Source organism: Taudactylus pleione, unplaced genomic scaffold (genome assembly GCF_031769625.1).
Source record: "Taudactylus pleione unplaced genomic scaffold, aTauple2 ptg000214l, whole genome shotgun sequence".
Lineage (NCBI taxonomy): Eukaryota > Metazoa > Chordata > Amphibia > Anura > Myobatrachidae > Taudactylus > Taudactylus pleione.
The window spans coordinates 1,264,986-1,280,963 of NW_028284616.1; the positions used below are offsets into that span (position 1 = coordinate 1,264,986).

At 41.0% G+C, this 15,978-nt stretch overlaps 1 protein-coding gene across 2 annotated transcripts in view; it reads left to right on the forward strand.

The window, feature by feature from the left end:
• The window catches only part of CPLX1 (complexin 1), a 221,383-nt gene extending 205,632 nt beyond the window's left edge, over positions 1-15,751 (forward strand). For both annotated transcript variants that reach the window (XM_088478493.1, XM_088478494.1), the window contains one exon: positions 13,160-15,751. In XM_088478493.1, the coding sequence (XP_088334619.1) occupies positions 13,160-13,357 (198 nt within the window). In that variant the 3' untranslated portion in view covers positions 13,358-15,751. The remainder of the gene's footprint in view (positions 1-13,159) is intronic.
• Positions 15,752-15,978: the final 227 nt, after the last annotated feature.

The window sequence follows — 15,978 nt, forward strand, 5'->3', positions numbered from 1 at the left end:
ATATAAAATGACATATACAGTTTAACGCAAACTAAAAAGAGGAGAGATAAATTCCCACATGTACAAAAATACTTAAAAAGTCACAGCCTATGCATATAATAGTACCACTGAAGGGTGAAGCAGTGAAAAAAGGAACTTGCATATGTTCAGTTTAAAATGTCCTTATGTTTAAAATTTGTATCCAAACAGTTCCAAAGGCAATAGTGTCTATTTCTGTTGGTAACAAAATAATTGCTGAGTATAAGAAAAATATGCTCAAGGCAATGTCCCGATGTGGTGGAGAGCAATACGGGATAGAATGGAGTCACTTTACAGCCCTGTATGGTGTAAAGGTAGATGTCTCACATCCAGGTGGGGGGATGATCACCTGGGATAAATACCTGTATTGTCCCTGGTGTAGTCACCGGGTGGAGCTGGTAGATGAGAGGCTCAGGCAGCAGTGCGGTCAGCGGTGATAGTCTTTGCTGTGGGAGGAAATCCCTTGTATTGGGAGATGTAGTACGACCCTGGATTCCGTGATTTTGCAGCGGTAGTGAGTTCAAATATAACTCAAAATATGTGACTCGCTGTGTGACCAAGCCGGGTATAGAGTGGAGTTCAGCAGCTGCAGTCTGCAGAACAACCCGCCCGGAAAGGAAATCTAATGATGTGCGGCTGGATGTGCTGCATCAATAGCGGGCTCTTCCTACAATGGTAGTATGTCCTAGAAGCTCCGTATGTGCAGTATCTACTTTTTGACGGTAACTACTGGAAATCAGCAGAATATCCCTATTAATTGAATGCTCCAAGCGCTGCTTATCTTTTTGTGATCAGTCTTAAGAATATAATTAATGGCGCACATAAAATGATGAAGTCTTGTATTTTAAATCTGGTTTTACCACCTCCTAACCCACAATAACAATATGCAATGTTGTTAATTTTATTATGAATGCATAATTTTAATGTTATACTGTATTAACACCATTTTGTTTGTTAATTTGTTGTGAGATTATAAATAAATAATATTTTCATAATCATTAATTGTTAGATAAAATGTAAATTATGCAGGTTATATTGGTTCAAATGTACTAGATTTCTGCATTTTGTAATGTTCTATTTAAAGTTTGAGTTCACTGAACTACTGTAAAATGCTCATGCGATACTGCAAACAATCGGTGTTGGCAGAATAAATCGATAGGATAAATAAATTAGATAAAAATAATAAAAAAGTAAAAAGAATACATATAAATGCAATCCCTTGAAGAGTTCATAGGAACATAAACCTGCCTATACTACGGCAGCTAACCTTCCCTAATAAATGTCCAATTAGAGTCCTAGATTTTTAAGACATGTCTTACTTATTTGTTTATCACAGACAATTTTGCTGAGTATAAAGAGTGACAAACTGCAAATATAAGGGTTTTCCAAAGGGAATTTCCTGTCTTTTCATACACTTCCATTGTTATTCATTTCCTCATTATAGTAGGACTGTGGTAGAAGGCAGTTAATGAGTATATCTGTGGGTATTATATTATTGCATAATAGCAGCAATTCTTTAGTTTTTTTCCCTTTATAGTTTATGGTAAGTTATTAGATAAGAAATCTGGATAAGAGATCTATCTGTTCTTTTTCTATTAATCTGTAAAGCGAATGCAATTTTTTTATTTTTGAGGAAATGCTTAAAGTACAAAATAATAGTTTTTCTTAGGTGATGTAATGCCCTATGTATCCATAGAGAGCCTTCATATTGTCTGCATAGATGTATTCTGCAAGGGGGCCTGCAATTTGAGCAACAATTCTAGCAACTATATGATATACCCCTGTGCAGCTCTATCTTGTCACAATGTAAATAATTTAAACAACATATCAAAAGTTTATAATATGCTTTCACATTGAATAAAATCAATTGTATGCATTTACTAATTATATGTATGGCAATTCTATAGCTCATTGTAGAGTTTCCCTTTTTTTTTGTTAACATGTTTACATTATTTCAATTGTACATCTGTTCTCATGCTGACTGGGATGTATTTTACGTATACAGTACTTGTCAAAAGTCTGAGCACACCCCCTGAAATCGAAAAGAAGCTTGTTTATCGTACAACTGCTACTTGGGTATGAATGGAGTATGATAAAAATAACAAAATATATAATTTTCGTGCCAATGCAACCCGGAAAATCGATAGAGGACAACTTCATTGTGACTACTAGCGAGCGTAACAGACATTTGACTGCTCCAGAAATAGGAAGGGAGTTGCGGAAAAGTAATTCCCAGCCTGTGTCCGATAGGACGGTGGCCAGGCGCTTGCAGGAATATGGCCTTAGTGGTACGGCTGCGGTAAGAAAACCACTTCTACCTGCTACAAACGTAGCAAAAAGGTATGCATGGGCTAAGAAGCATAAGGATTAGACTGAGGAACAGTGGAAGAGGATGCTTTGGACCAATGAATCGAATTTGTACTCATTGGCTCGCATGTGATGGTTTGGGGATGTTTCGCGGGCAATCGAGTTGGTGACTTAGTCAGAATCGATGGAATAATGGATCAAAAGGTGTACCACAACATATTAGTGTGTCATGTGATTTCCTCCGGAAGGCAAATTGTGGGTCAGAACTTCGTTTTCCAAAAAGATAATGATCCAAAACATACGTCCAAGTTGTGTACTAATTATTTGCAAAAGAAACAATATGCTCAAGTCGTAACAAAAATGGAATGGCCACCTCAATCACCAGATGTTTCACCCATTGAGCTTTTGTGGGAAGAAATAGACAGGGAAGTCCGAAAACAGGTGCCTTCCAACACTGAGGGCCTGTGGGAGGCTCTTCAAAGCTGCTGGAGTGAAATGAATCGCCAAAAGCTGGAAAAATTAGAAAATAGGATGCCAAGGATATGCAAAGCACTTATCAAAGCTAAGGGTCGTCACTTCAATGAAAGCAGACTACCTAAAACTACCTAAATAAACTTGCCTAAAAGTCAAAACAAGTATTTTTTATTGTTTCCTTATTGTTCAGTATATGGGAAAGATTTCTTGATTGCACACCCTGAATATATATATATATATATATATATATGATGGGAGGTGCTACCTGATGAGACTAATTGCAGGCACAGAAACAGACAAATCTCAGGTGCACAACTCCAAATTATTAACAATATATAAATGCAATAAAATTTTGCAATCAGTAGAGGTTTTTAGCATAATCTTGGCCAAGGTTATGGGCCTACCCACCATATCCAGGTAACCTCTGTAGGGTAGGTCCCTAACATACTACGATTCAAATGCAGAGCGCCGGACACCCCCAAACTAGCCCAGCTAAGCCACCCCAGGGCACCGCCATAGTAAGAAAAGTGCAGTGTGAAAGAGATAGCTAGGAGCAGCTACTGCTGCATATAAAGAATGAAAATAAAAAGTGAGGTACATATATAATAAACAAACAGTGAAGGGTTAAAATGTGTTATAAAAGAAAAATGTATTATAATGTGGTGCCCTGAAACAGATCAACAAAGGCAATCTAGGGGGACCCACGCCCCAAAAATTAACCAAAGTTGCACTACAGTATATAACTTGTAGGACTTACCTAGAATTGTGCCTAATACTAGAGTGCATATTCATTACAAGACTCCATGCTTTTAAACCAATAAGGTAGGGGTGCTAATCCAGACTGAGGGCGTCACCTTTCCCTCAGGTGTGCAATAAAGCACATTAAATTGAGTATATGGGAAAGATTTCTGGACTGCACACCCTGAATATATATATATATATATATATATATATATATATAATGGAAGGTGCTACCTGATGAGACTAATTGCAGGCACAAAATAGACAAATCTCAGGTGCACAACTCCAAATTATTAATAATATATAAATGCAATAACATTTTGGAATCAATAGAGGTTTTTAGCATAATCTTGGCCAAGGTTATGGGCCTACCCACCATATCCAGGTAACCTCTGTAGGGTAGGTCCCTAACATACTACGATTCAAATCCAGAGCGCAGGACACCCCCAAAGTAGCCCAGCTAAGCCACCCCAGGGCACCGCCATAGTAAGAAAAGTGCAGTGTGAAAGAGATAGTTTGGAGCAGCTACTGCTGCATATAAAGAGTGAAAATAAAGGTACATATATAATAAATATAATAAACAAACAGTGGCGGTGGCGGTGCCCTGGGGTGGCTTAGCTGGGCTAGTTTGGGGGTGTCCTGCACTCTGCATTTGAATTGTAGTATGTTAGGGACCTACCCTACAGAGGTTACCTGGATATGGTGGGTAGGCCCATAACCTTGGCCAAGATTATGCTAAAATCCTCTATTGTTTGCAAAATTTTATTGCATTTATATATTATTAATAATTTGGAGTTGTGCACCTGAGATTTGTCTGTTTTTGTTCCTTATTGTTCAAACAGTTGTTTATTTTGTAAACAAAGCCAATAAAACAGGTTTTATTTCATTACAGTGCAGTTAAATTGAAAATTCCTTAAAATATACTGGTGTGCTCAGACTTTTGACAAGTACTGTATGTCTTTTTGCACTTTGTGAGGCAAAAAAGATGTGGAGAAGGCATGGCCAAAGTTTTGTATTGACTGTCCACACAAAAAGTGAGAATGCTGACCACAATAAAGCTCCACACATACCTGTTAGGAAATGGACCACTTGCTGGTGCCCGACCATTGGTGCAAATTGCAAACTGATGATAATGACAGACAGTGGCAGCTTCTGATTGGCTGAATGTGTCCTAATCTCTCCCACTTTATAATATTACTGTTCTAATGTGGTTGATGCAATCTATTTACATTATTATAGTGATATTTGCAATCAGTTAACAGCAACAGTGAATGTTTCCATTACATTTTTTAAAGGGATTCAGGGCCTGATTCAGAATTAGGAATAGAGAGAGAGATCTCTCTCAACTGATCATCTTGGTAAAACCATGCTGCACTGCAGGTGGGGCAGATTTAAAATGTGCAGAGAGATTTAGATTTGGGAGCAATGTTTCCAAACTGACATCTAAATTGTAGAGTAATAATAAAGCTCTGCAGTATTTGTGGGCTACATGTAAAAGAAGCCAGTATTTACCTGTAAAAAAATTTATGTATTTACACCCCTTGCATTGCAATATGGTTTGTTCAGGTTCACAGTTGAGAGAGATAGCTCTCTCTTATCCCAACTCTGAATCAGTTTCTCAGAACGGGAGGTCGGTACTCACTACCACACTGAGTATGACAACATGACAGTATTGGTGCCAGGAACCTGACACTGGTGTAATGCTGCTTAAAGCATTTTCCCAGTGCAGGTGGCATAACATTATACATGCCAGTAAGTGCCATATATAAAGTGATAACACCCACACGGTGAAAATGCTGTAAGTAGCATTAGCATTATGCCTGTATTAGGATCACAGCGCTGTTATTGTCATGTCGAAATACTCACTCACTAAAGGCAGATGTGTGTATTAATTTGAACTTAAATAGTGCTTTCATTTTGTCCTTGTGTCTTGTTCTAATTACCTTTTTCATGGTAAATGCAACTCTATGAGTTATTAATAACACTTTTCAGACATATATAATAATGTGCAGTGGCGTCACTAGTGGGGGTGCGGCCCACACCAGGTGACACCATCTGAGGGGGTGACACTAAAATAGCAAAGCTGCTCTGCTATTTTGGTGTCACCCCCTCATATTGTGTCACCGAGCAGAAGGATGATGCACACATTCTCGTGTCATCCACTGTCACAGGAGATGCTGGAGGCTGCACAACAGCTTCTGGAGCACTGGGCAAGCCCCCAGCATGATGAGAATTTGGGCATGGCATGTGGCTATGCCCCCAAAATGTCACAAACCAGGAGGCATGGCTTCACAAGCAGGAGTGAAGATTACCCACTACCGCACCAGGTGACACCACTAATAATTAGGGGTGTGCACCGGCCACTTTTCGTGTTTTGTGTTTTGGTTTTGGATCTGGATCTTTCTTCGTGTTTTGGATCTGGATTGGTTTTGCCAAAACCACCCTTCCGTGTTTTGGGTTCTGGGTTTTGTGTTTTGGATCTGTATTTTTTTGAAAAAAAGCATAAAAACCACTAAAATCACAGAATTTGTAGGTTTTTCTGCTCCTATGCTATTATTAACCTAAATAACCTTAATTTCCACTAATTTCCAGTCTATTCTGAACACCCCACACCTCACAATAGTGTTTTTATGTCCAAAAGGTTGCACCGAGGTAGCTGGATGACTATGCTAAGCGACACGAGTGGGCGGCACAAACACATGACCCATCTAGGCGTGATACTGCAGTGGCAGACAGGATGGCAGTTTGAAAAACTAGGCCCCAAACTGTACATAATGCAAAGAAAAAAAAGAGGTGCAAGATGGAATTGTCCTTGGGCCCTCCCACCCACCCTTATGTTGTATAAACAGGACATGCACACTTTAACAAACCAATCATTTCAGCGCCAGGGTCTGCCACACGACTGTGGCTGAAATGATTGGTTCGTTTGGGCCCCCACAAAACAAGCTGGCAATTAATCTGTCCCTGCACAAACTGGCTCTACGGAGGCAAGATGTCATCCTCAACCTCCTCATCCACCGATTCCTCACCCTCTTCAGTGTTGTGTACATCCTCATCCTCAGAGAGTATTAACTCGTCCCCACTGGAATCCACCACCACAGGTCCCTCTGTACGTTCTGGAGGCTGGTCTCCCTGGAAGAGCCGATAATTCATTTTGATGAACATCATCTTCTCCACATTCTGTGGAAGCAACCTCCTACGCCTTTCGCTGACAAGGTTCCCGGCTGCACTAAACACTCTTTCGGAGTACACACTGGAGGGGGGGCAACTCAGGTAAAATAGAGCCAGTTTGTACAGGGGCCTCCAAATTGCCTCTTTTTCCTGCCAGTACAGGTATGGACTGTCTGACATGCCTACTTGGATGCTGTCACCGATGTAATCCTCCACCATTCTGTCAATGGTGACAGTATCATATGCAGTGACAGTAGACATGTCAGAAATTGTTGCCAGGTCCTTCAGTCCAGACCAGATGTCCAAACTTGGTCCTGCCTGCCCTGCATCACCGCCAGCGGGTTGCTTAGGATACATAAGTTTTTTCCTGGCAGCCCCAGTTGCGGGAGAAAATGAAGAAGGAGCCATTGACGTGTCACGTTCCGCTTCAGCTGACAGTGTGTTCACCAGCAGGTCTTTGCACCTCTGCAGGCTTGTGTCGGCCGGAAAGAGAGACACCACATAGGCCTTAAACCTAGGATCGAGCACGGTGGCCAAAATGTAGTGGTCTGATTTCAACAGATTGACCACCCTGGAATCCTGGCAAAGCAAATGAAGGGCTTCATCCACAAGTCCCACATGCCGAGCGGAATCGCTCCGTCTTAGCTCCTCCTTCACTTTCTCCAGCTGCTTCTGCAAAAGCCTGATGAGGGGAATGACCTGACTCAAGCTGGCAGTGTCTGAACTGACTTCACATGTGGCAAGTTGGAAGGGCTGGAGAACCTTGCACAACACGGAAATCATTCTCCACTGCGCTTGAGTCAGGTGCATACCCCCTCCTTTGCCTATGTCATAGGTGGATGTATAGGCTTGAATGGCCTTTTGCTGCTCCTCCATCCTCTGAAGCATATAGAGGGTTGAGTTCCACCACGTCACAACCTCTTGCTTCAGGTGATGGCGGGGCAGGTTCAAGAGTGTTTGCTGGCACTCCAGTCTTCGGCACGCAGTCGCTGAATGGCGAAAGTGGCCAGAAATTTTTCGGGCCACCCAAAGCGTCTCCTGCACGCCCCTGTCGCTTTTCAGAAAATTCTGCACCACCAAGTTTATTGTGTGAGCAAAACATGGGACGTGCTGGAATTTGCCCAGATGTAATGCCCGCACAATATTGGTGGCGTTGTCAGATATCACAAATCCCCAGGAGAGTCTAAGTGGGGTAAGCCACTGGGTGATGATTTCCCTCAGTTTCTCTAAGAGGTTGTCGGTGGTGTGCCTCTTACTGAAACCGGTGATACACAGCGTCGCCTGCCTTGGAACGAGCTGGCGTTTCTGAGATGCTGCGACTGGTGACGCTGCTGCTGTTGCTGCGTAAGGTGATACATCTACCCAGTGGGCTGTCACAGTCAAATAGTCCTTAGTCTGCCCTGTTCCACTTGTCCACATGTCCGTGGTTAAGTGGACATTGGGTACAACGGCATTTTTCAGGACACTGAGGACACTTTTTCTGACGTTTCTGTACAGTCTCGGTATCGCCTGCCTAGTGAAGTGGAATCTAGACGGGATTTGGAACCGGGGACACACTACCTCCATCAATTGTCTAAATCCCACTGCACTATTGGCGGATACCGGACGCACGTCTAACACCAACATAGCAGTCAAGGCCTCAGTTATACGTTTTGCTTCAGGATGACTGCTGTCGTACTTCATCCTCCTCGCTTAAGACTGTTGGAGGGTCAATTGTTTAGTAAAAGTAGTGGTGTTCCTACTTCCTCTCTGGGATGATGAACGACTCCCAGCAGCAGCAACAGCAGCAGCGGCAGCAGGAGGCGTAGCAATGCAGGATCCTCCAGAGGAATCCGGGATAGGAGAGTCAGTCATGCCAGTGACATGGCCTGCAGGACTACTTCCGATCCTGACTAAGGAAGAAATTGACGAGGAGGGAGTTGATGGTGTGGTTTGCAGGCGCTTTGATACAACAGGACAACGGGATTTAGGTGTCCCTGGACTGCTTACGGTCTTAGCCAAAGTTTCTGAACTTGACAGTAACTTATTATGAACGCGCTGCAGGTGCCGTATAAGGGAGGATGTTCCTAGGTGGTTAACGTCCCTACCCCTACTTATTCCACCTTTACATAAGGTACATATGGCAAGACAGTTGTTGTCCGGATTTGGATAGAAATATTGCCAGACCAAAGAGGTGGAATGTTTGGTCTTCTGCCCAGGCATGACCGTGATGGGCTTTTTCATCCCACGGACAACAACTGTCTCCCCCGGAGCCTGATTTAAACAAACCACATCACCATCAGAATCCTCCTCGCCAACTTCCTCCTCAGCGCCAGCTACACCAGTATCCTCATCCTGTTGTACTCCTGTTGTACTTCAACAGTGACATCTTCAATTTGCATATCAGCAAGTGGACTGTGGGTGCTCCTTTCAGCACTTTTAGTGGGAGGAGGGCTTCCATCGTCATGTGAAGCTGAACCACTAGTCATGAACATACTAGGGATCGACCTTAGCCGTTCCTTGCCACTCCGTGTCGTAAATGGCATATTGGCAAGTTTACGTTTCTCTTCAGCTGATTTAAATGTTTTTTTTCAAGGTCATTTTCCTGAACTTTGTCTTTTGGGATTGTATGTGCCCTCTATTATGACATTGGGCATCGGCCTTGGCAGACGACGTTGATGGCATGTTATCGTCTATGTCATGACTAGTGGCAGCAGCTTCAGCACTAGGAGGAAGTGGTTCTTGATCTTTCTCTATTTTATTTTTATCGGAGAAAGTTTGGTCCTCCATTTATGTTATATCGATTTGATATATACGTGCGGCTAAACACAGAAAATATTTTTTTATTTTTGCTGGAGAGTAGTGCACTTTGTGGGTTACACCAGCCTTTAAGAAATGAGCCAGCCGGCTCTTTACTTATGGGACACAGGCGCACGCTTGGCGCTGCTCCTTTGTTGATGCACGTGCGGCTACTGCGCACACAATTCACAAACACAGAAAATAATTCTTTTTTGGTTTGGACTGGAGTGTACTTTGGGGGTTACAGCACCCTTTAATGGTCAAGCCAGCCGGCCCTATACTTATGACACAGGCGCACGCTTGCCACTACTTTGTTGATGCACGTGCGGCTACTGCGCACACAATTCACAAACACAGAAAATAACTTTTATTTTGGTTTGGACTGGAGTGTACTTTGGGGGTTACAGCACCCTTTAATGGTCAAGCTCAAGCCAGTCAGCCCTTTACTTATGACACAGGCGCACGCTTGGCACTACTTTGTTGATGCACATGCGGCTACTGCGCACACAATTCACAAACACAGAAAATAATTGTTTTTTTGGTTTGGACTGGAGTGTACTTTGGGGTTTACAGCACCCTTTAACGGTCAAGCCAGCCGGCCCTTTACTTATGACACAGGCGCACGCTTGGCACTACTTTGTTGATGCACGTGCGGCTACTGTGCACACAATTCATAAACACAGAAAATAATTTTTTTTTTGGTTTGCACTGGAGTATACTTTGGGGGTTACAGCACCCTTTAACGGTCAAGCCAGCCGGCCCATTACTTATGACACAGGTGCACGCTTGGCACTACTTTGTTGATGCACGTGCGGCTACTGCGCACACAATTCACAAACACAGAAAATATTTTTTTTTTGGTTTGGACTGGAGTGTACTTAGGGGGTTACAGCACCCTTTAACGGTCAAGCCAGCTGGCCCTTTACTTATGACACAGGTGCACGCTTGGCACTACTTTGTTGATGCACGTGCGGCTACTGTGCACACAATTCACAAACACACAAAATAATTTTTTTTTTGGTTTGGACTGGAGTGTACTTTGGGGGTTACAGCACCCTTTAACGGTCAAGCCAGCCGGCCCTTTACTTATGACACAGGCGCACGCTTGGCACTACTTTGTTGATGCACGTGCGGCTACTGCGCACACAATTCACAAACACAGAAAATAATTGTTTTTTTGGTTTGGACTGGAGTGTACTTTGGGGGTTACAGCACCCTTTAACGGTCAAGCCAGCCGGCCCTTTACTTATGACACAGGCGCACGCTTGGCACTACTTTGTTGATGCACGTGCGGCTACTGTGCACACAATTCATAAACACAGAAAATATTTTTTTTTTTGGTTTGCACTGGAGTATACTTTGGGGGTTACAGCACCCTTTAACGGTCAAGCCAGCCGGCCCTTTACTTATGACACAGGTGCACGCTTGGCACTACTTTGTTGATGCACGTGCGGCTACTGCGCACACAATTCACAAACACAGAAAATATTTTTTTTTTGGTTTGGACTGGAGTGTACTTAGGGGGTTACAGCACCCTTTAACGGTCAAGCCAGCCGGCCCTTTACTTATGACCCAGGCGCACGCTTGGCACTACTTTGTTGATGCACGTGCGGCTACTGTGCACACAATTCACAAACACACAAAATAATTTTTTTTTTGGTTTGGACTGGAGTGTACTTTGGGGGTTACAGCACCCTTTAATGGTCAAGCCAGCCGGCCCTTTACTTATGACACAGGCGCACGCTTGGCACTACTTTGTTGATGCACGTGCGGCTACTGCGCACACAATTCACAAACACAGAAAATAATAGTTTTTTTGGTTTGGACTGGAGTGTACTTTGGGGGTTACAGCACCCTTTAACGGTCAAGCCAGCCGGCCCTTTACTTATGACACAGGTGCACGCTTGGCACTACTTTGTTGATGCACGTGCGGCTACTGCGCACACAATTCACAAACACACAAAAAATATTATTTTTTTAGCACTTGGGGGGAGCACCCCTGATGGACAGAGCACCCCCTGGACAACACTACAGCACCCCTTTAGGACTGGGACACTGCACAGGACTTTGGAGTGGACACAGCCCCTATGGAGAACTGACTGCACAACACAGTCCAGCCAGCCCCTATGGACTTTAAAGTAGTGGACACAGTCCCTATTAACAACAGCAGCACAGCACAACACAGCCAGCCCCTATGGACTTTGAAGTAGTGGACAACAGCAGCACAGTGCAGCACAGCACAGTACAGCACAACACTACTCTGCACTACACTACATTACACAGCCCAGCCAGCCCTAACTCCCACCCTCCCTCTTCACTGTCCACAGCCGAGTGAGAAAATGGCGCCAACGCGGGTACCTTATATAGGTTCCAAAACCCGCGAGACTCGGAAGGCGGGATGATGACGTTTTGCCTCGATTTCAGATCCGAGTCAGGCGGGAAAACTCGAGCCTGACTCGGATCTGCCTCGGATCGGGGGGGCTCGGGGGGGTTCGGATTTCAGAAATCCGAACCCGCTCACCCCTACTAATAATGTGTATGAATTGTGAAATATAGAGTTAGCATTTACTACTACAACTTTGAAGTAACACTCCTTGTGCAAACAAGGTGCATATACTACTGTTGTCTCAATGAGTAAATGTTGTGAATATGCTACCCTTAATGTTTAATGCAACTTGTAAATATGGACAGTTTTGCAAGCTAAGCAAAATGTACATTTTGCTTTAGAGATTTAGATGCAACATCTCATCCAACTCAACATGAGCCTCTTAGAGTGATAAATATATGTTATATGTTTTTGAAAAGATAAAAAAAAAAAGATTGGCATTAAATGCTGTTATGACCGTTTTCTTCAATTAAAGTGCCATTGACAAATTGATTGTGTTTGTTCTGTATACAGTATATGGCCACTTCTTTCATTTATATAACTATATTCTTGATACAGTGTTGACTATTCTCTGGCACAAAAACATTTTCCACATGAAATCGTGTTCTACAAAGCTTCACTAGGACTTTTTCCTTAGCATGAAAAATAAAATAAATTATATATTGATCACTGATAAAGATTTGTTTTAATTTTGGCATTGTCAAAATGTAAGAAACAATTGTTATCCACTGAAACATCTGTTTATCTGCTTAGGCTCAACTTGCAGTACATGAAATCCCTTTATTTGAAATGTTATAGCTGGAAATCAATAACGGGTTCTAATAGAAGATTGGTTGACTTTTGTTGACTTTTTTCTAAATGAGAATGGCAAAAGTTTTTTTGTACAATGTATTTTCTAGCATTTATCATTGGATAGATAATCTTTGTGTTTTATATTACCTTACTCTAAATACTCGGCTCTTCAGAGGGTAGGGGTTGTATAGTATGCAGTAATACACTATGGGGGAGATGCACTAAGCTCTGGAAAGTGATACATTGGAGAGTGATAAACTACCAGCCACTCAACTCCTAACTGTAATGTTACAGACTGTGTTTGAAAAATGACAGTTAGGAGCTGATTGGTTGGTAGTTTATCACTCTCCAATGTATCACTTTCCATAGCTTAGTACTTCCTTCCCACAATGGTATCACATCAAACAATGTATTAAATGATTACAAGAAACATTATTACATAGATTGTTATTGTATATAATTGATGTCTTTATTTTTCTCTTGTTTTACCAGTATGGCATAAAGAAGAAAGAAGAAAAAGAAGCTGAAGCACAAGCTGCCATGGAAGCAACGTCCGAAGGGAGTTTGACGCGTCCAAAGAAAGCAATACCTGCTGGCTGTGGGGATGAAGATGAAGAAGAGGAAGAAAGCATTCTAGACACAGTTATTAAATATCTACCGGGTCCACTTCAAGATATGTTCAAGAAATAAAACACAGTAGACTGTCAGACTGTTTAACAATAAACAGAAAAGCAATGGATTTCCCCTTGGTTAGTGGGAGATTTCAGTATTTGCCACATGCTATCTTCCCTCCCGTCTCTAAACCTTTGCTCACTCTAGTCCCTCCACTTTCTTTTCTCCTTTCCTTTTGTACATAGTTACATACAGTAGACACTTCTCAAAGGATGTCAAGATTATGAGCTGCAGTCTACGCAATTTTATTATAAGCCATAGTACAATTGTATGTTCAATCTGGCAGTTGTGTACACAATCAACATTATACTTTTCAATCATGTAAATTCATTATTATCCAGTGAGAGTCAGTGGGTTGCTGTTAATGTGATACACAGTTTCTGGCCAGCTTGTAAATGATCAGTATTGGTTTGTTTCTGGCAGACTAAATGACAAAGAGGCAACTTATCATTATAATGTAAAGCGATGTCTAGTCTTCATCTCATGTCTATTTGACAGTAAGAGAAAATTCAGAAAATGAACCATGTAGAACTCCTATGCTTGGGACTTCATAATGAACTGTAGAACAGCCTCGGATATAATGTAATAATATACATTACTGACATACACGCTTTTCTATTTAATCCAAAAAAAGAATGTAGGATTTTATAGAGAAATATTTAAAATGCTGATTTTTGTTTTTTTTATAGCAAATGTACTTTCAAAATCATGGTTACTCAATTTATTTTCTAACAGTTTCTTTTAAGTTCGTAATTGCTAGATGTGATTGAGATAGCACAAAGCTCCAAATTATTTGTACCATGATTAACATTTCAATAGTCGCTAATCCGGTATTTTTCAAATTTGTCCATGTGCTGCCTCTTAATATGCATACAACAATGCTAAGTGTTTTACTGGCAAACAGGAGCTAGCAGGGAATCCTGCTTTGGAAGTATTTATGGCTGCACATATTGAATGTATACTGTGTCACTGGTTGGAATCTAAATTTTACATTGAGTAATAATTATATACCCTTAGTGTTTGAAAGTGGAATTTCTGTAGAGTACTTGGAATTAATTAGAAAAAATTAAATTGTGATAAACAATTGTAGCCGAGGTCTACCATAAAATGCTGTGGTTTGAATCAATGTTATCAGCTCCCAGTGAATTATTTACAAAGAACCTTGAACTTCATGAAAACCAAAACCTGCAGAAGTTAAAAACACAGTAACTAAAATACTGTAACTAATGACTTTATAGCCTAATTCACCTTACACAATGTAACACTCAATAACACCAAGTGCATGCCAACATGGAAGACAGAAGCCCAAAACCATAATTCACTATAAGCTGGCAATTAAAATACTGTAGCTTATATTGTTGTGTTAGCGAAGAATATAAGTGTACTTTCCAACATTTTAATAATCTGCAAAAGCATTTACCGTTGTAAATATAATTTTTATGTGCCGATTTCATTTATTTATTTAACAAATGTAACATGAGGCTTTAATGCAAGACCAAAGAGAAGCCTGGTTCATTTGTTTAATTAATGCTGAATATCTCTGTCACCCTTCATTGCTTTCTGTCCATAAATGTGTTTAATCTCAGGTAATTGAGGTAGTCTTTTGTAATTTTCTTTGTCTACTAATTAGGAAGGGGTGCATCACATTAAGCAAGGCCTAAGGTTCTACCAACGATTGAGTGCTAGATTTGCAATCTCTTCTGTTTTACAGCAAGAAAAAAGGGGAATCATCACCCTCTGATTGTTTTTTTTAATTAGAGGGTAAAGACTTTTTTTATTTATTTTTTATTTATTTTATTTGTTTTCATAAATTACATCTACCTTTAGACAAAGCCATATATAAAAACAGACTGCAATATTAATTTTGAATGCTACTATGTGTAAAAGAGAATAGATCACGTGTTAATTTGCACTGGAGTTTCTCAGTCTACGTTTAGTGTGTGTTAGTTTAGTGTTTTCCCCTTCTGTGTCAGAGTAACACATATCAATGCTGCTCTCCTGTCTCCTTTGACAAGCTTACTGATAATACTGTTGTCATGTAATGTTACAGATTTGCTGTTGTGAACTAAATGTAATGTCTTCTGTGTATGCTACGTTAACATGTGTTTCCTCTCTATGTTCGTAAAATGTTTAGGTAACAGTCTTTTAAAAATGTTTTCACACATAGAAGTTTATCCGCTCAGCCATAATTTTGTGATTAGCTGAATCATTTTGTAATTTAAAGGCTCACATACCCAGATCAGATGCATGCTTCAGTCTCCTCGGTGACAAGAGGAAGATATAGAGACTTTGTGAATGTATATCTCATTTGTATTTTGCCTGCTACTCTTCATTGCATGATCTCAGTTCAACTGTTCTTTTAAAAGTGGAATCACAGCCAATAAAAAATAAAGTGATTTCATGTTTTTCTTACATTGTATTCAATTATTTTATTTGTTATAAAAACAAGATGTGAGTTTATTCATTGTAGTGTACTTTGTTTTAAATGTACACAAATGTAGAAAAATAGGAAATAAGAATACCTCATATTTAAAAGATGCTGTAATTCCATGTAGAAAAATGTATTAAAAAAATGAACCATTGAACTCTAATAATTGGATTGGAACTTCTGATGATATCAGGCTTCACAGATGAGAAGC